The following is a 21614-nucleotide window of genomic DNA, read 5'->3' on the forward strand; positions in this document are numbered from 1 at the left end:
ATGACAATCACGGGTTATTTACACGGCATTGAATTCAGATGACCCTTTGCAAATGAGAGTTTGGGTTTGTCTGAGAAATTCTGATATTTATGTAGAATAATCAGTATAGTTGTTTTTGGCAGCCTTTATTCCAGTCTTTCTGTCAAGCTCTCATTTTAGTCTTTAATCTTTAGTCTCATTAGTCTCTTTAGTCAACTCCATGCTCAATTTAGTCAAGTTTAAGCATTTTAGTCAATGAAAATGATTTTAGCAATGCCATTCTATTTAACGCAGTCAATATAGTACCTATTAGAACATTATTGTTACCTTATAGACTCAAGAATACACTCCATCCGTTCCAGACACGGAAGATGCTCTGCTTTCTTCCATGTTTCTCGACCACAGAGACCACATTTCCACTTCATTGTAAAGAAGGTGCATCTAAAGATCGCTTCGTCATTTTCTCTGTCGCTTCGTCGTCGTCGTCCGTGCATACAGGAAACAGAAACATAATAATGCAATGTAGTTTTTATCCAAATATATCAACCATATTTAGTCTCAGGATATTGTAGGATATATTTTGTTATCTTTATTGTTAAATGACCAGCATTTATATCTCGTCTCATCCTCATCATGTCAAAAAGGTTTGTTGGCAAACGTATAACACGAATAATCAGAAAACGTTTACAGTCCCAGCTCTATACAAACTCTGTAGTGTGATATTGTATCCTGATGTAGCTGCCAATCAATAGCCAAATTATATCACTTATATGATTGCCAAATGATCCATAGCCAGTGAACATTTGCATGCATGAGTTTTTTGGAACAAAATTATTCCTCCCTCTTATCCACGTTCTCTTTCCCTCTGTCTCTGTCTTTTGTTTTGTATTTTTCCTACATACCTTCTGTCCTTACCGGCAGCGTAGGGGCTGTTGCCTGCATGGAGCCAGTGGCTCAGATGTAAATTAATTTCCCGATCACACAGATTAGAGACCTGCCTGTGTCATTGTCAGGATAAAAGGCAGGAGGGGGGAAAAAATATTTTTTTCCAGTTTTATTTATCTTCAAACAATCGGGCATGTCGTCCGTGCCTGCCAGCAGAATGACACTGGAATGAAGGCAGTGGGGGGGAAGCCCGGCTGGTGATCTGCCCATCATTGCTGGTTTGGGCACCACACCAATGCCAGCGGCCCACAGCTGCGCCAGCTTGAGGTGGCTGGTCCGTCATGGGTGAAAGAAAGTGAAAGTGAAGTGATGGTGCACACAGTGAAATTTGTCCTCTGCATTTATCCCATCACCCTGAATGAGCAGTGAGCGGGGAGCAGTTTGTGGGGACGGTGCTTTGCTCAGTGGCACCTCAGTGGCACCTTTGTGGATCGGGATTTGAACCGGCAACCTTCTGATTATGTGGCCGCTTCCTTAGCCGCTAGGCCACCCACTGTGGTAGTAGCCTGGCGGGTAACACACTCGCCTATGAACCAGAAGACCCAGGTTCAAACCCCACTTACTACCATTGTGTCCCTGAGCAGGACACTTAACCCTGAGTGTCTCCAGGGGGACTGTCCCTGTAACTACTGACTGTAAGTCGATCTGGATAAGGGCGTCTGGTAAATGCTGTAAATGTAAATGTTACACATTTTTGATTTTCAAGTATTTTCCAGTGCAACCATTGGATTTGGATTTTCTTTTTATTTAATTGATCTTGTTTTAATTTCATCTCATTCCAGCACTTTTAAGCAGAAAAAAAGTTTTCAGTAATTTACCTTTCTTGTAGAATTGTGCATCAAAGAAAGAACTTTGTTCACCAGATCGATATTTAATAATTTACAAGTCAATATTGCTTATATTCACTACGATCTAAAAGGAAAAATACAAGTGAACCTTTACAATTTAAATGTTTTTGTGCTAGAACCCTGCCACATGATCAGCTGACTGGGACTGGGAATAATACTGAATAAAGAATAAAATCATATGAACAAGGACTAAAGGACCGTTGTATTTTAGTCACTTCCACTTATTTCACAGAGTTTTAGTTTGATTTATTATTCTGGATCAGGCTTCTGTTGTATTTCCTTGTTTTAATGACCTCTCTTCAGTGTTTTATGGCACGCTGATTACATATATTATTGATTTAATATTTAGTCCCTACAATTACAACAATAAAGAACCTTGAAGGTCACCCTTCCAGACTTGTGCTCAGCTAACTTCAGCGACGTGCTGTGCAGATGGGAACGCCCCCCAGGCGTTAGGCCGTGCGGTTGACGAAAGCCCCATGGTCGGCAGCCAGTTGGACAAGTGGGCTTGTCTGTGTTCTGCGCTGCTTGATTGTAAATTGCCGACGAGGACTGGTCATTGGCAGCCTCCTACCGCAGCGCTGCGCGTTAGGACATCCGAGTCAGGTGACTGGGCTCCTAACGCGCCGCCACGTCTCTGCACACAGCTGTTAATACGTCTCTTCGTCCCCTCGGCGCTTCCTGAGCAGTGTGTGTGTGTGTGTGTGTGTGGAAACACTGCAATTACCAGTGTCCTGCCCTCTGGTGCTGCTCTCCTCTCGTACACGCTGGTGGAGGGAGGGAGGGAGGGAGGCGTCAGGCGGCGGTGCTGCAACGCCAGACACCCGAATGCATCTGCCTGTCTGTATTTATTTCTTTTTTATCCTCCTCACCACACAGTAGCCCCAGGGTCAGAGTGGGACAGTGAGTGATGGATGGAGGAAGGGAGGGTGGGATGAATGTGGAGTGTTTAATGCCAGCCCACACACACACACACACACACACACACACACACACACACACACTCTCCAACCTGTATGTATCAACATACAGTATGTCCAACCCACAAGCAGTGTTTAAACACGGTGAATCGTCTCTGGTCGTCTTTTCGTCTTTTTCTCTTGTAATCTCGGTCTCCGTTTGCTTTTCTGCTTCGGCGTCCTGTCAGTTGTCAGGCAGCAGCTGTGCTAACAGGCTCACGCTCGGCTGCTCGTGTTTGCTCCGTCTGCGGGACGCTCTGATGGCCACTTGAGGCGTCTGCTTTTAATTGGGGCCGCGAATTGATTTTTTTTTTTTTTTTAATTATCAGGGGTGGGGTGGTGCTGATGCTGAACAGGTGTATCAGTATTGCATCGGAGGTCACAGGTCAGAGTGTTTGGATGTAGGCCATGGATTTGCCACAGAGGGATGCATTTAAAATTTTTGACACATTATAATGTTTATGCCTCTTATTTATTATTAAAACCCAATACTAATCTCAATCCTGGATTTTTTTAATACCTCTTCACTGAGTTGACTGTCACATGTCTGTTTTATTATTACTCTTTTCTTTTTACATCTTTTTATTCTACGCTCTGAAGAATAAAGAATAAATAAATAGACGATGGCAGAATTACATGAATACTCTTGAGGCCACCAGAGCCAATGTTCAGTGTTCAGAGCCTATTAACAGCCAGCGTTAAGACATAAACATGCTGAGAAATGTGGGATTTAAGGTTTACATCCAATCCGATTATTTATTTAATTGCAGGTCTGGAGTCCTGCGGCTGAGACACTGTGCTGGAGAGCAGGATCTGCAGGATCTCACTGCTGAAGGTACCAGTCACACACACACACACACACACACGAGCTTCTCCTGATTACATGATCAAATTTGAGAGAAGTATATTTGTATTACTGCCTTGCCAGCACTGGGTACGCAGGGGTGGTCTTTTGCAGCTCCGGTTGCAGGGGTCCGTGGCGTGTTGTGATGAGCAGTCAGGATGAGTTGTGTGTGTTTTATGCTGCTCTGGTGAGAATTAAATTATCCACTGGCATGTTGTACTTTGGTGTGGAACAAATGGTGTTCACTTACTGTCATTACTGAAAATCCAACAAAGCATCCTTCCTAAACAACTGTCTGTTACAGACCTGTGTGTGTGTGTGTGTGTGTGTGTGTGTGTCCGCGCGCCAGCCTCCATGTGATGTCCCTGGCAGCTTTCTACATTTCTGAAGGAAGGATAAAAGGATCTAATTCACATGTGTGTTTGTGCTCACCACACCCATGCGAGTTTTTATTCATATGCATGACCATACGTGTGGTGTCTTGGTATAAACCCATGCAGCCGACAGCGATGTCACAATAATGTCATGCTGCAGACTTCAGACGGTTCAGAATGGTACAGCCTATATGAAGAGGTGTGTGTGTGTGTGTGTGTGTGTGTGTGTTGCTGCCATTGTACTTGAAACACAATGTCTCACATCGTACCCAGTGAGGCTGACCATCACCTTGCAGCATGTCTGATGCTGCCTGCCTGCAGTTGCCGGAAGGGAAGATCTGAGAAAAAGCAGAGCTTGGTGGAGAGGAGAGAACATCACACTTTAGGTTTATTCTGAGAGAGAGAGAGAGAGAGAGAGAGAGCGAGAGGTGGAGATGGAGAGAGTTTAAGGAGGGTTGGTGTGAGCAGGAGAGAGAGAGAGCGAGAGCGAGCGAGAGGTGGAGATGGAGAGAGTTTAAGGAGGGCTGGCGTGAGCAGGAGAGAGAGAGAGAGAAGAGCAATTAGTCATTCAGCGGAGACGCAGCCGTAACCCTGTTAAACCCCCAACTCTCAGACGCCAGATGCCCCCGTATTCAAACCAGCACAACAGCGACGTGGCAACGGCACAAATGCGGCGAACCTCGGGGCCCAGTGCATGCTGCGTTCCCGCGTGCTGCGATGGATGAGTAGTCTTTATTTAACAAGACACCGTCACCAATGATTATGGCCAAATGTCACTTGAGTGCGTCTGCTGGGAGCTTAATGCTAAAAAAGATGAGAAGAGAGACGCTTTTGATGCCGGCTGCCAAAGTCATCGGCTTCTCAAGGACACTGCGGTGGCAGCAACGGGAGCGCATGTGTGTGTCACACTAAAACAGCCAGTAACATGGGGGTGAGCTCATACCGGATTTACTGTGTGGCCACCTTCTGCTTCAGAATCTAATACGTGCACACACACACACACACACACACACACACACACACACAAGGTTACTGTAGGTAGCAAGAGGCGTGTCTTTATTTTATTTTTTTTCCTTTGTCACTGTTCTCACGGTGTCACAATTGCCTCACGGTGTTGCTACAACGCACTCAACTTACACTGTCATGCGCACACACACACATTCTTGTGCTGCATCACGCACTCAAATGCAATCTATTTTGTTCTGTTTAACACACACAAAAACCGTAAGCTAGACTGGACAATGTCTCACAGACGCGAGACATAAACAGTGTAAACTTATTTGGACTCGTTATACCTGCTGGCTGTGTGTGTGTGTGTGTGTGTGTGTGTGTGTGTGTGTGTGTTAAATCAGTTTGTCAAGGCCCTTTTCTGTTTCGTCTCTGACAAGACGTGATCTATATCACCAGCGCAGAGCTGCCCCCCCCTTCTCTGACATTTCTCTCCTGCCCCCGCCACATGCCCCCTCCAGTCCTCCTCTTTCCAGTCTCTTATTCTTCCTCTTCAGCACAACTGGGAATGCATAGTGCTTGGAAGAGGATGTAGCCATGACGACAATTCCCACAGGATAACCTGACACAGAGACTGAGTCTCTCTCTCTCTCTCTCTCTCGTTCCCTCTCTCCTCCTTCCTCCTAAGAAACGCGAGGAAAGTAGGTTTGCTGCTGGTGGTGGTGAATGTGTAGAGAAACGGTGATGATCTTCAGCATCGTTATTCAGCTCAGTACTGCTGTGTTTCATCTTCCGATATGAAGCCGTGTAAAACTAAATGTGTTTTATATTAAGGGCATTTTTTTAAACTGCCACTAAGCACATCACTACTCTGTGAGCACATTTTCTAGTTTAAGGTCAAAATAAACTACCCTTCTTATTGGTGTGTAATAATTTCTTTCTCTAAAAAACTTTTAACTCACGAGTAACAAGAAACGTCACATTCTACACCTTGTATGATTGAGTTATTTGACATTGAAAATGTGGAGGAAATACTTCTAAACGGGAATATATGAGGAATATATGATCAAGTTCAATTAGTCACTGTCTGCCAGTGCAATTTGGTAGAAATGTTCCAAAATGTGTCATAAATAATATTGAATATATAAGTCCCTGAATACCATGTGACCTTGACAGCCTGACCTTTCATTTACAAGTTCACACCCAGGAAGTGATGCTTCTTTAGATCCTGCTGGAGACAGACCAGCTTTCACAACTGAGATTATCTAGTTATCTAATTCTTTCTTAGAAAAAATAACAAATGGAGAAATAAGGCAAACCCCAAGGCCCAAGCTAAAATTTTAAATGATTTAGTCAAATCACTCTTGCTATCCCACACACACACACACACACACACACACACACACACTTTAAAACTCCAGGGAGGAGAACAGAGCTTCTCAAGATACCAAACAGCATGTTTAAATATTCAGCACTTTGCTGAGACAAGCTGAATTTCCTTCCTTCCTCCTCTTTCTGTTCTCTTCCCCTCTCTCTCTCTCTTTCACACACACACACACACACACACACACACACACACACTCTGCATGTCTCTCAGGCCACTCTGAACCCCCCTGGCTGCAACGATGCTGGGCGAGCGATAGAAGAGTGATATGAGGAGGGCAGCAGCTTTTACCCTGTGACCTTCTCACTGAATCATTGTGTTTGTGTGTGTGTGTGTGTGTGTGTGTGTGTGTGTGGTGGGGGGGGTGTCTTCCCTCTCTTCTCCTATATGGGGGAAGAAGAGAAGAAAAGAGACGATGACATTCAGCTTAACTTTCAACACACACCTGTGTCATAAGACGCCGCCTCACGTCCAGTCAAGGTCCTTTATAAAGTGGCCGTGTGGGTGTGTGAATGAATGGCATCTCTCTGCATCTACAGAGACAGACGGAAAAGGAAGAAGAACGAGTGCTGTGTGTGTGTGTGTGTGTGTGTGTGTGTTGACTGCCATAGGAAGTGAGGTCATGAACCTGTGGATCGTCTTTGCACTGAAATATTAATGCTGCATCTCAGGAGTCCTGACGTCTTAGCTCCACAAGACTGAAATAGAGAGAGAGAGAGAGAGAGAGAGAGGGATCACCGCTCACTGAATTGACATCAGAAGGGTTTTGCCAGCTGGCGCTGTGAAATATTCATGACAGCCCTCAATCAAAATGACCAACACTACAGCCAGCCGCCCCAGTGCATGCTGGGCCGCGGTTAACTGAGCTGAGCGACGGTGACCAGTCTCCCCGGGGGCTGGGTCAGAGCTCCGGACCTGGATAACGAATCCGCGGATGTTGAGCAGCGGGCACAGGTTGACCTGGAGAGCCAAGTCGACCATCCAACGCGGCTCAGGAGATTTCTGAACATACACGCACAATTTTAGCCCCTGACTGACAAACAAAAAACCAGCAGATCAATAGCGGGGGCCTGACTTCCTTTATTTATTATAATTCCATGTATTTTTAATGAAAACGTTACGATGGCATCAGTACTGCAGCTTTACTAGTTTAGCTCATTGTTTTGTTTGTTTTTTGTTTTTTTTACCTCCACCCCACCGCTTCGTACTTCACACACACACACACACACACACACACAGACCCTGAGCTCCAGCAGGGCCGCTGCGTGCCGGGTTCGGTGCCGTATATAAATGGCAGGCGGGAACAGATGGTGCTGCCGGGTCCTGAGAAAACGCACGTCTGGGTCGGGTTCTACGCGGCCGCCCATCCGTTCCCGTCAGGAAATGCAATCCTGTGACGACAGCGCATCCAGAATTGGGTTTATTTACATTTTTATAAATATATAGAGAGAGAGAGAGCGGACTGGGGGCTGCGAGATTCCGTTTCTCGCATCTCTGCATTCGGCCGACAACGCGCTGGATTTGGAAGTCATCGAGCATCGCGGCCCTCCAGAGGATATTGATTTATCTGCTGGATGCAAAGTGTCGAGCTGGCGCAGCAAACACGCACGTACAATAATATCGCAGTTTTTTCTTTTCTCTTTTTTAAATGCACTTTTCTTTATATTCTCTCTCTCTCTCTCCCCATCCCTCTCCTCTTCTGGTCAATGAACGTTTTTTTTTTTTTTTTTTTTTAACCCCTGAAATACATGACCCCGCTCTAAAGGCCCTTTTTACACTCATCCTCTGCATCTGAAGGCGGCCCAGTGACTGCAGGTGTGCTTGTCGGAAGATCTACTTACGGAGGTACATCAGCGAAAACGGGGCTTATTCCTTTCTGTCTGTGTCATGATTCCCTGAACCCTCGTGAGGGACCCTGCTGATGGCGAGGAGGAGGAGGGATGATTGTTCTTCACCTTCAGCCGGTGGGAGACACTGATTGCCTTATTTCTGTTATGAAGGAAGTTGCTTTTATCACGAACCAATTCATCTCCACAGCGGGAGAAAATGGCACAGAAATAACTTAACTTAAAAACAGACGTCCAAGCTATGATGCAACTTCAACGTAGTAAAGAACAAAATGAACCCACACTTCTTTATTTACCCGCTAACAGGCCACGGTCAGAGTTAACCCATGAAAAACTGGTGGATGACGTGACCGTGCACGGGGGCCAGTGAATGAATAAGAATAAGAGGGCGGGGCCTGTCTGATCCTTCTACGCCGCGGTTCTCCACCCTTGCCTGATTATTTTCCAGCGTTAGTTCTTCGGATCTTCTGCTTGATCTGTCGTCTCCCCATCACATGTTCAACACAGCAGCAGGTCCCCCCCCAACACACCACCAGGTCCCCCTCTCTCACACACCAGTCCGCTCCTTGTCTTTGTGTTGCTAATAGGCTGAAACTGTGTTATATGTGACCGATATCGGCTCCTTTAACAGACCTGGAGCTTAAGTGTTTGATCAGTGAGGCTTGTTCTGTCTTGCTCGCTCGCTCGCACGCGCTCTCTCTCTCTCTCTGTCTCTCTCGTTGTCCTCGTCACGGTCAGGCAGGTTGTGTGCTGAACTTCTTGTACGGCGTAACGCCCTCCGCCACCATTAAAATAAAAACAACATTCCCTCCCTCCCTCCCTCCCTCATCCGTCTAACCTCGTTTATACTGCCAAAGTCAGCAGCCAGTCCCCGGGGGGAACTGACCCAGAGTCAGCAGGAACGCATCCTCCATCTTAATTATCGACGGACCGATCGTCAATTAATACCCCAAAATGAATGGTCAGCATTTTGCCCACATTGCAAAATCATCAATTGGAGACATCTGAGCAAAACGTGTGCATGTGTGTGATGACTTATTTATATATATATATATATATATATATACACACACACACACACACACACACACAAGAAGATAGCACTATGTGAATTCAGGTTTACTGTATTGTGGCGTCTTACTTTTAAAAGTTGTAATTACTACCGAAAGCTACTAATTAAATATATCAGTATTACATTCTTGGAGATAAAGTATTATATTTTTAAATATTATCCCCGTACACACCTGATTGTTGAGGCGCCATGTTTTTTTTTTCTCTCCCGGTACATCCAGTTCAGGTGCGGCTCACCCCCCTCCATTCCTGCGGTCTGCAGCAAGGCAGATTGGTGAGCCCCCCCACCCCCTCTCAGTATTGCACCGCACCGCACTGCTCTTATTGTGTTCTCTCAGATTAATTGCTGTATGGTTTGGGGCCGGATTACGCGGTTTCTGGGTCCCACCGCAGTGTTCTGCAGTATTAATGAGTCGGGGGGGCTGCTTTTGTCCTCGCCCTCTCCATCACTGCTGCATGTCACAGCACTCCAGAGACCGGAGTTTGAACAGAGTCACTTGTTAACCTTAAAATAACCAGAATGGGTGGGGTGGGGGGTGCGTTACCCAGGCTGATGGTGAGGTCTGTGTGCTTTACGCCAGCGTTCCTCATTCCTGCGGATCGCAGTTCGCTGTTTGCCCGGGTGGGATTAATAGTGCCATGTCTCTCGGCCCCGTCTCAGACAGGTCCCCGTGGAGACCGTGGTCCTCAGGGCTCCCTCAGAGCCCAGAGTAAACTGGCTGCTGTTTGCATAAACCTTCTCACCCTCACCGCTCCACCAGACAAGAATGTAAAGAGGGGGCAAAAGGAAACCCCAACGAGGTTTGGGTTTGGGGTGGAGGCTGCTTTCTCTCTCTGACTGTACAGCCGAGGAACGTCTGTGAATTTAACGTGTGTTCTTACAGCTGCCAGGATTCCAACACTTGCACTGAAAGGGTCCCATTTAGCAGCGAGCTGGTGTTCCGTGGCAAAGTAGCCCACAGGTAAACACTGACAGGGGAACTTTAGCTGTTGTTTAAACACACACAACCCAAAATGAGGAAGTGGTCTCACCTGGACATGGTGTTCTGCATTCTCCATCTCTGAAGACGCTCATCTTAGAGTCTTCTCTGTCTTGGCCCCTCGGTGGTGGAATGAACTTCCCCTCGAGGTCAGAACAGTTCAGTCACTGAGCACCTTCAAACGTGTATCACATGTGACAATCACTTACATTTACGGCATTTATCAGACGCCCTTATCCAGAGTGACTTACAATCAGTAGTTACAGGGACAGTCCCCCCCCTGGAGCAGTTTAGGGTTAAGTGTCTTGCCCGGGGACACAATGGTAGTAAGCGGGATTTGAACCTGGGTCTTCTGGTTCATAGGCGAGTGTGTTACCCACTAGGCTACTACCACCAATCACTTCACTTAATGACAGCTCAAGACCTTCCTCTTTAGAGAATATTTAGATGAACTTGTGACCTTCTTATTGTCTGACTTCTGTATAGAAACTACAACGGAGTGAATAAAAAGATTGTGTTCATAGTTGGAGGTCCTAGTGAACCAGAACTGACCACTTCATCCATGGTGACATGGAAGCACGTTGTAAGTCGCTCTGGATACGGGCGTCTGGTAAACGCCTTAAATGTAAAATGTAACTTAATTGTTGTTAAGTAAGTAAGTGAAGTGATTGTCACATTTGATACGCAGCAGCACATCACACGATGCACACAGTGAAATTTGTCCTCTGCATTTAACCCATCACCCTGAGTGAGCAGTGGGCACCATGACAGGCGCCCGGGGAGCAGCGTGTGGGGACGGTGCTTTGCTCAGTGGCACCTTGGCGGATTGTGGTTCGAACCGGCAACATTCTGATTACAGGGCCGCTTCCTTAACCGCTAGGCCACCACTGCCCCAACAATGAAAGAACAGTTTCACAATACATGATGCTGAGATGTGTGTCTGCACAAAACAGTCACCCAGTACAGGCATCTTTTCACAGACCTCTGTTCCGTACTATTCCAGCTTACTTGAACACTTGAATTGTATGAGGCTCTACATCATTTGGCCCTGTGTCTCTGCCTGCTGCAATGGGACACACACTTGCTTCTGTATTTATCAAACTGTAGTTAATACATTTGTAATAATGTATTATGTCAATTTGTTATACCGTCTGTAATGTGTGTGTGTTGTGTGGTGCTTTGTTGTTTGAGGTGCCCCACAGCCAATTGGAGCTTATGCTCGATCAGTACCCCAGAGAGGAAAGAAGCCCTCTCTGCATCTCTGCACAAGCGAAGGCGTGTAATTAGTCGTGTTGCGGGCCTGGCACGTGGGTACGGATGGCGCGGAGGGATGTAAAAAATAAAGCCATTCCCTACTCCACCCCTTCTTCTATTATCTCTGAAATTGGGAAAGGGGGCAGTGGAGTGAGGATCCTGTTTATTTCCCGGATGAATTGTAACTGCAACCACACACATTTTAATATGAAATATTTAGGATCCTTTTTCTTCCTCTTCATCAAAGAAAAAAAATGCTTACATTTTCTTCAAATGGGAGGCATTGAATATTTTTGGAAATGTGTGTGTGCATCATAAGAGAGATATAATTGTTAAATGCATGGACTTTCTGTGTTTCAGTGTGATAGGACTACATGTGTGTCTGCATGTATTTTTCTTGTGCTGCTACATGATATTTTTATGAAGTTTCTACTCACTAGTAGTAATACTGATGTTATGCAGTAAATGTCCTTGCTCCTCACAAAAATTTAAAACCAAGCATATGTGTGTTATTACAATAAAAACTGCTGTTTGTGTCATGAGGTGACACACACACACATACACCCCTCCAGCAAGACACTAATAGTCTGAGCACAGCCACTTATTAGCTCCTCCTTAATGAGGTGGTGCTGCAGGCAAAAGAAGGAAGGGACAGTGGAGGAGGACTGTTGAGAAAGAGAGAAGTGATTGGACCACACTGATGTTTGTACTCCATTCATATTATTCATATTCTAATTATCTAAAATGAACCTGAAATGATCTCCTGGATGACTTTCCCAGCATTACAGTGAACAAAACACAAAAAAAGTTGTAATTGGAACACATCGATGTTTTTATCAGGTACCGTTCGTATCTGTGACCACGTAAACAGATCAATTAACTTCACTTCCATTGAAGATTATTTAGTCTGATTGCTGGTATAATATATACATTTCAAATAAACATTTATAGTTGTCATCCAGTTGTCAAGTATGTAGCGTAGGTATTTAGGGGTGTATTTTTGTCTTATTATAATGAGTTTATCAAAAATACATGAGTCTTTTTGTTAGCATTTTCATAAAGACCCAGCAAAATTGATTTTTAACCAAAAATCACACTGGATTTTTATACATTTATATTTCAGACATTAAAAATGTCTGACTGATACGATAAGTATTCAAATATTAGTAAAATATTGAAAAATAGCTCTGAATAACATGTCTCCACTCAATCACCTCACAATTGTAAGTAATTTTTTTTTTTTATTATTGGGGCTTTTGTACATGTAATCAGTCTATTTCTACCGATGTATATCTGTGTTTTGCTAGGCACCATTTATAGGAAGAATTACAGTTAGCAGCTCAGCGCTGCTGAATGTGTCTTCTGTGCTGTGAGATGTTGAAATGTACAGTAATTCGTCCCGGACTGAAGGGTGTAGGGCTTGTGGGTCCCACTCTCGCGTGGAGGGGACTACGCGAGTCCTTTGCAGTCTGATGAATCAGAACCAGACCTGTGTTCGTAAAAGATCTCAAGGGTCAAAGGTATTGAGATTTTTGAGTTGTATCTCTCTACATTTGCCAGCGTGGCTGGATTAGTAATTAGAGTCCCTGTGCCTGGAGTCATTTACATGGTTAAGTGGCTGTCACCCAGTCCATTTTCTTGCAATGACACCCCTAATGAGCGCCGAGTCGGGGAGGGGGGAGAGATGGACTTTTGCCTGGAGCCATTTGTGTACGAATCTGAGCCAAACGTGGAGTGGATGGAAGGAGAGCGGCTCTGTCAGCGGCGTGTGAACGTAGCACCGGGGGACCAGGGAGCACAGAGGCGGTCTGCAGCACATCACTCTTCCTGTGTGCCGACGGCGTGGTGATGTTCATCATCAGGAGCGCTCGCACGGCATTTATCCTGATGATCTTGCACAATGCGATGTGCACCGTGTGTGAGACCATGTGACAACCTCCGAAGTGTGTGTGTCCAGAGCTATGGGAAGCATCTTAACCTGCGTCTGTGTGCTTGAGAGACATTGGAGATTGTGAAACACCTTCTCTGAGCAGGTCCTGTGGATTAGGATTATTTTATCAATAAAATATTGTTAGTATTGTTCATACTGCAACCGGTCTGGTGAAGACCATGCATACTATAATGCAACCTAACTGCTAATGTTATTGCATAATGAATGCCGGTTTTCAGTAATCTGATTTGTTCAGAACATACACAGAATAACGAATTAAACATATCTCCAGTTGTGCTGGGTTCGTGCTAGATGAAGGTTAAAGGTTGTAAAGACCAAAAAAGATAACACACTCATTTACTGTCTCTCTCTCTCTCTCTCTCTCTCTCTCTCTCTCTCTGTAGTGAGGTAGGACCCCTCTGTGTGCCCTAATCCAGGGGAATGAAATTGTTTTCGGGGAAATGACATCAGTGCAGTTTGTGGGATTAGTGCAGATGATAAGGGTTTATGGGGTAGACTTTAACAGTGCCTGCCATTAATCTCTGATGTATAAATGATTATGGCTATTAATCTAATAAAAGAGCACCGTGGGGTCCCACACACATACCCACCCAAAGAGGTTGCCTGACTGAGACTAATATCAGTGCGATGAACGTACCTGATACAGTGTGTGTGTGTGTGTGTGTGTGTGTGTGTGTGTGTGTGTGTAAAATAGTTTGTACACGAGTATGTACAGAGGACCACTGTCTTAGATCTGTTCTGAAATGGTCAAATGTTCAGGGATTTCAACTCAAATTCACTGAATGTCGCTGTCAGAGTTGTCAGTCCCTCATCATTCTTGCCCTCCACTGTGTGTGTGTGTGTGTGTGTGTGTGTGTACCTTGTAGGGGGTGGGATGAGGTTTTAGTGAGAAATTAAGCTCTAGAATACAAACGCTAATTCATGGAAGAATCAGTGACCTGTTATTAAACTCACCTCCCTTGTTATTCTCTCTTTTCCTCAGGTGTGTGTGTGTGTGTGTGTGTGGTGCGGGGCCCAGAGGTGAGCGCATGAGGAGAGGGCGTGGCCCACCCCACAGTGCTCCCGGCAACACAGCCAGCAACGCAGCCCCTGCTCCCACTTGAGCCCCAACCAGGTCCTCTGCTGTAGCCATGGTAAGGAGTGTGTGTGATGTCCTCACAAAGACACTTATAAAAGCAATAGGTCATAGTGGGGACACTTTTTCTCTTACAAATGGAGTGTGGTTCCCAGGTTTAGGGGTAGATGTTTATTTAAAAACCTCCATGACCTGGAGTTTAGGTTTAGCTGTATGCTTAGGCTTTTAAAGGTAAGACAACCTTAGTTACATATTTCTAATATGTATATTACATTGTTATTACCCTAGTTGTCAATCATCATGCCTCTTTGTCCTCTGCACACCAATATAGTATTTGACAGTGTCAGTGTTTGTGCAGCATGCCTTTTGCTGTACAGTACCAGTCTTTTATGTTTCATGTGATGTCTCTATTGGAGGGGGCGAGGGTGTCTGTGTGTGGTGATGTCAGAGGCTCACGGTGGGCTGGAGAGCAGTGACGGCCCGTCTGAGGACTGAGATGAAGCAGCAACATTGAGCTGTGTGTGTGTGTGTGTGTGTGTGTGTGTGTGTGTGTGTGTGTGTGTGTAGAGGGATGAGGGTTTGATAAATGGCCCTCACCTCGGTTTCTGGGAGCGCGGCCTCAGGGGAGCGCGGTGCATGAATTATTAAAGCCCAGAGGAGGGGCAGCTTCATAAATAACCCAGTGTAATAAGCACGAGTACACACACACACACACACACACACACACACACACACACAAATATATGGATGAGACGCTCACTCCCCACATATCTTTCTCTCTCTCTGTCTCACACACACATCCTCACAGCCAGGGTGACCTTGAGAGCCTCTGCCATGTTTGTAGGTGACACTTCTTCCCTCTTCCTCTCCTCTCGACCCCCAGTCCCACCCTGCGTCTACATCTCTATTGATTTATTAGAGAACGCCATGACCTTGTTTTTTTTTTTTTTTTTTTTTAGTGTGTGTTTCACATCGATCCATTTTATTCCTTTGCTCACTAACAGATACCTCACAGTCAGCTGCTGTGTCCTTCTTTTTAGGAATCACTTCGTATTTCTTACGTAATTTCGTGTCCACAGGGGCTGCAGGATGGGAAATGTTTGGAGTGCGGAGGTTGTTGCAAGGTGTGCAGGGTGTAGGAAATGGCTTCCTTTGCGCTCCTTTCTTTCGTTCACGCACGTGTGTAAAAGATCTTTACAGCGGCAGTCGTGCTGTGTGTGAATCATGGGATGAATTTTTAATACAGTCTGCCCGAGGCCGGCTGCTCCGCTCCACCGTCAACACACTCACACACATACAGAAATCCAGCACTTCCCCCTGCGACCGTCTGCACCAAAAACCGCGATTTAGACTCTCCTCTCAGCTCCGTCTGGTTTAAAGAACGGTGGTGACTCTGCAGCGCCATTCTGGAGCCATGACCACTGACCCCAGGCACAGGGTCACATGACCCCAAATGCGGAGGTGTACATGGAGATGCAGACCTGGCCGGGAGTGAATTTTAATAAATAAAACTAAAATATGAAATGCGTTTTACTGGTGCAGAAGATGAATATTGATGATGATGGTCGTTCGTTCGGTTTTAAATCGTATGCGTAGTGATGGGATGTTTTTTTTTTAATAGACCAGTTCTCCAGTATTCCTCATATATTGCGCCCACCAGCGCTGTAGCTCTTTAAACATTCCTGGAACATTCCAGACCTCTGCAGCAGGTGTGCTGGGCGCGGCACCTACGGAATCCAGCAAACCGGTTTATATGTATACCGACCGGCAGGAAGAGGCTCTAATTGGGCTGCAGTTCCTAACGTGTTTATTTACCGCAGCAGCGCGCTGGAACCGCGTAGCCAGAATGGTATTTTTATATATTTTTTTGGAACGCTGCCCACAACCCAGCGTTGCTTAAGCCTCCGGGAGGCCGGCGGGGGCGCTCTGTTGTCAGAGTAATGGAGCACTTCCACCCCTGCTGCCTTCCATTGGAAACCGAACCACGACTTGCCGCCACCTTTGCCCATTCGGTGTGGAGAGGTGGGAGCTGCGGTCAGCATAAATAAACCACCACGAAGGAGACACCCGGCCCAGCATTCGCCGTCACCCAGCAGCCACCACGCTGGCCCAGATTGAGCGAGACGGTGGGGACTAGTGGGTCCCCGGTGGGCCGCCTGATGAAGTACCTCTCACCACCTCATCTCCACAGGTCTCTCTGGTCGGGAGCGCACTGCGCCACTCCCACGTTTCCGGCGGCTCGTAGCCAGGATGTATACTCATTCGCATGCTAATATGTGGACGGTAATTAGCACGCCGGTATAGGAGAGGCTGATAAATAATTGATATGCCGGTTTGACTGTTTGCGGAGGGAGTAGTAAAGCGTGCAGCTGGATGAAAGGTGTCGTTGTTCATGCTGAGGCATGTACACGGAGGCTGCAGCTCTGAAATGGGACTGCTGGGTTTGTGTTCGTTCCATTTGTGCTTCATTTGCACATCTCTGTGGTGCGCTGTGGAGTATGTGTGTGTGAGAAGTAGAATCATATTTCTGTAATTTGCTACATAAGGTGCATGTGGCTAATTATGGACTGTTATTCAACAATTAATTCATTACATTTTGATAAGGTTGGAAATAATATCACCACAGATTGTATTTGTATAGAACCACATACTGATTGAGGCTTTTTTTTAGAATGATAATAATAATAATATATTAAATTATATTTGTCACATTTCAACTTTAAGTGAGAACACTGTGCTGGAAGTGACTAGTTTGGTTTAAATTGGTTTAATTTTCAATAGAAATGAAATTGGTCTAATTCTTAAGGTCTAATTGTTATTTTAAGATATTTACTGTGTTTTGTGAATTAGCTCAGAAAACAGCTTTATACTTGTGGTGTGTAAGATTCATATATTCAAATAATTACACTATAATTTAAACTGATTAAATTATTTTAACTGATAATGAATTTAGGTCCGTTTCAGAATTAACCAACAAATGAAATGTGTGTGTTAGGCAACATATGATAAGATAAGAAGAACTTTATTCATCCCGAGGGATATTCTTTTGTCAACAACATGCTCAGTGCATTTGGAGAAACAAGAGGAATAAATTATATTTACAAAAAATAGTACAATAGAGCAAATATCAAAAATAGCTTAAGGCTAAATAACAATAATAATATTACTATATCCAGAGAAATGCCCGAGATAGTGCTAAGTGACATAATGATTATGCCATGGGTACAAGTATAGAGGGGGTAGCAGTATGTGCAGGGGGGTAAAAAAACATTCAAAGACATCCAGGTGAGTAGTATTGCACGTCTGAGTGAAAAAAGTATACATCCCGGTTATATAAATAAAACACCCCTTATTATGATCATTATGATCAAAATGATCATAATTTTTTTATGTAAGTTTCTCTTTCTAACTAATTAAAGAATCCATTTTTGAAATTCCTTGAAATTACAATGCCAGAATCTGTGATAATGTGCTGTGTGAATTGTTCATTCTGTATCAGGCCTGCTTCATAACTGTAATTAAAACAATCACCACACATAGATCCAGCATCTTCATCAGATGCCACATGCTGTTGCTTTTTAGATTAATTGCCCAGAATAATGTATACCCTGATAAATATCCATATCGCCCAGCCCTATTACCCTGTAAACATCCTCAGGGAGGAGGGTCGAGGGGAATAGCCTCTCCCCCACTTGCTCCCTCCCGCCCTGCCTGCCTGAAATTATTCAAATTCATCATTAGCATGCAGCATTCGGGCCTCTCAGCTGCCTCCTCGGCGCTTGTACTCACTGTAACACATCTCAGTGTGGTTTATGGCAGCTTGCTGACTCCCATTAAGAACGGCTCATAAACTTCTCTCTCCGCCTGTTAGCGCCGTGGCCATACTCTTCTGTTTTCGCGTCTCGGAGACAGGGTAATTGCGGGGGATGTTCTGTGAGTGGATTAAGGCTATAATATACCATAATACAATTCACAGACAAATAACACTGTATGGACATGTCTGTAGGAAGCCCACTTCTGTGGTGAGTTATTGAATACAAATAAGGATAAATCTGGGTTTTAACACTGCCTGCCTTTCAACCTCGGAGCATTAAGTGGGGAAACCATGGCTGTCTTTAGCTTTGCTTTATTCATCCCATTCTGTATACATGCATTGGTTGATAACAGGCTAGTAAATCCAAATACAATGACAATTGCAAAAATCAGAAATGCAGAAACAGGCAGGAGAGAAGCTGTGTTTTGTAGCTGACATTTTGGGGGCTTCATAATATGTGAATTGGGAAACTTTACTGGATAGGAAATCTGACTTGTGGTTGTAAACGTTGGAATGTGGAAGGTCCCACATCAAGTAAGTGAGCTTAAACAATTTTGTCAGTTCGTATGAAATAAAAGAATAAAATGTCATTCCTCCGAACTGTTTTTGTTGTGTAGGGAAACTGTGAGTTTTGCATTCAGTATAAAAAAAAAAAAAAAAAAAAAACCTTATCAGATGAAGAGGGGGCTTGTGATGCGACCAAACAACAGCATCACTGCTCGGCACCTTGTGGAAAATGTCAGGGGTCGAGTGAAGGTAGAAATGAGCAGAGATTGTGGCTGCTGGTGCCCCACCGCTCCCACACCGCTCCCACACCGCTCCCACACTGCTGCCGCTGCAGAGATCTCATTCCTGCAGTGCGTTAAAGGTCGCATCTCTTCCTTCTGGGACTGCGGCAGAGGATGTGCGCTTGGTACGGGGGAAAGTGCAACTCGAATTGAATTGGTGAGGTAACATATAAAGATGTCTCTGACAGGGCTTTTTTTTTAAATAATAATAATAATAATAATAAAGTATAGAAATTTTATAGAAATTGGGGTATGCACATTTTGCAAGCTTCAACATGATACTTGATCAGATCTGACCTGCCTCCACAGAATCACATTTCAGTTTTTTGTTTTTTTTTAATACAGGTTCCAAATGTTCCTCTCTGCCTAACAGCATATTAAACTAATTCAATTCAATACATTTGTTGTTTTCTAAAATAAAGTTGTTCTAAACTGAATTTATGTAACTGGTTCCGCTGGATTGGGGGTGAAGATGAGCGTTGGGATGAATAATGAAGGAATTTCTGATGAAATGGGGTGGAGGCTGTCACCGCGAAGAAATTGTTCTCTCTGTCACACACACACACACACACACTCACACACTGCACTGCAGACGGGCGGGTTAATGCTGTAAGAAGCCTTCTGATCCTCACCAGTTGCAGGTCGTTCCGTGTCAGTAGTGATTGGGGTGGAGGGTGGAGGCAGGGTTGGCGCAGTAATGGAATTAAAATGCTGCTGCACCCATGCATCCGCAGGGGGGGTGCGGCGCTCTCACCTGCGCAGACGTTTAATTTAATCGGGGCGCCGAGCGGAGGTGGGATTGATTGATTAAAGTCTAATCCGTCGCTGGATGTTCTCCTCCTGCAGAGACCCTTCTGCTACGGAGACACGCCGCACCTTTCACAGCTCCTGTGATCTGGTGTGGCAGTGTGTGCACGTGTGGGGTGTATGTGTGGGTAACAGCAACTGGTTTCCATCACACACGTGTTCTGATCCTACGGAGAACAATACAAATGCAGACGATTCCGCGGTGAAGGTTTGCATTGGAACGAGGATGTGACCTGCTGGGAACCGTGTCCTGGAAAGTGTAGACTCTCCCTGCTTTGATAATACTGATAACTGTGATATTTTATTACCCTGCATTCCCACCCAGGTATGTTGGTGCGTGGTCTGTTTATTTCTAATTGTTTGTGTGTCTGTGTCTCAGAGGTCAATCCGGTCCTTTGGGACGATGATCGGCACGTTATGGCCAAGCATTCTACCGTCTACCCCCTCGTCTGACGAGCTGGAGGCCGTGCAGACGCTGGTGTCCACGGTGGAATGCGCTCTGAAACACGTCTCCGATTGGATGGACCAAACCAACCAGTCAGAGGAAGCTAGCGCCCCGGAGGAGGACGCAGAGCCCAGCACAGAAGAATCGGCCGACGGCAGCAGCAGCAGCAAGTGAGCTCAAGTTGCCTGATTGATTGATTGATTGATTGTTTGATTATCTCAAAAAAAAAAGGCTCAGATCTGGCTGAAGACTTTTCTTTCAACTTTCCTTTCCTTCCACACCCTGTTATCTGACCTCAGGGAGCCCAACGGTGGGGTGCTGTGTGGCGTGATGCGGGTCGGCCTGGTGGCCAAGGGTCTCCTGATCAAAGATGACATGGACCTGGAGCTGGTGCTGATGTGCAGGGAGAAGCCCACAGAGACACTGCTGTGCACCGTGGTGGACAACCTGCCGCTCCACATCGAGGTGAGCGGGATTGCGCCGTCCCGTACTGCACCTGCTCGCCTCTCGGTGCGTCTTCAGCATTAACAGGAATCAGCAGACAGGAACAAGGAAGCGCTGCTGGCAGCCTATTTCCAGTTCTGGATCCTTTTCTTTCAATCTCTACACTTCTATCATCCCTTGCTAAATGCTTCCAAACTGAACATTTAAGATTGTTTATCGGCCCTTTAATTCGAGAATTCATATTGCTCCACTTCGCATTAATATGACATTAGCATCATGAACCCTGATATGTCTGTGCTAATATGCGGCATGTTTTTTGTGTGCACTTAAATACTTTGTGTTAATTCAGAGGCATTGTGGGTATACTGTGATACAGGTATGAGAAATGTTCAAGGTTAGAAAAGGAGAGTTTGACGTGTGTGTGTGTGTGTGTGTGTGTGTGTGTGTGAGAGAGAGACACTGTCATTTGTCACTGAGAGCCCAGCAGCAGCAGGCTGCTCTATTTATAAGATCCTGCTGTAATTAATATAGGGCTGTCACACAGCAGGTTTTCTAATTAGTCGGACAGGACGGGACTGGACGGTGACAGGATTGCGTTCTCATGAAACGTCCCCGGCCGGTGTCCCAAATGTACCCCGGGGCACACACACGCGTTGTAGTGTGTGAGCTGTGTTTGTGAATTCACTGAATACACACAGTGGGGTTCTGCTCATATACCAGGTAGAAATGTAGTGTAATGTCAACGTCCTCGTATCTGCAAATGTTGGGCGTGTGGGTGTGTGTCGTTGGAGGGGTTATGAGAGAGAGAGAGAGAGAGAGAGAGAGAGAGAGATAGAGAGAGAGGAGAGAGAGAGAGA

At 45.4% G+C, this 21614-nt stretch overlaps 1 protein-coding gene and 1 long non-coding RNA gene across 2 annotated transcripts in view; both read left to right on the top strand.

The window, feature by feature from the left end:
• LOC114773373 (uncharacterized) overlaps nucleotides 1-20264 on the top strand; it is a 37827-nt gene extending 17563 nt beyond the window's left edge. Inside the window, exons 2-4 of the long non-coding RNA XR_003744318.1 lie at nucleotides 3502-3566; nucleotides 14367-14517; nucleotides 20248-20264. This is a non-coding gene — a long non-coding RNA (uncharacterized LOC114773373). The remainder of the gene's footprint in view (nucleotides 1-3501; nucleotides 3567-14366; nucleotides 14518-20247) is intronic.
• Nucleotides 20265-20271: 7 nt separating this feature from the next.
• LOC114773372 (spermatid perinuclear RNA-binding protein-like) lies at nucleotides 20272-20778 on the top strand (the record flags this gene model as incomplete). Its single annotated transcript, XM_028965824.1, has 2 exons — nucleotides 20272-20483; nucleotides 20613-20778. Coding segments are annotated over exons 1-2 (378 nt in total), but the record flags the coding sequence as incomplete, so codon positions are not given.
• Nucleotides 20779-21614: the final 836 nt, after the last annotated feature.

Source organism: Denticeps clupeoides, unplaced genomic scaffold (genome assembly GCF_900700375.1).
Source record: "Denticeps clupeoides unplaced genomic scaffold, fDenClu1.1, whole genome shotgun sequence".
NCBI lineage: Eukaryota > Metazoa > Chordata > Actinopteri > Clupeiformes > Denticipitidae > Denticeps > Denticeps clupeoides.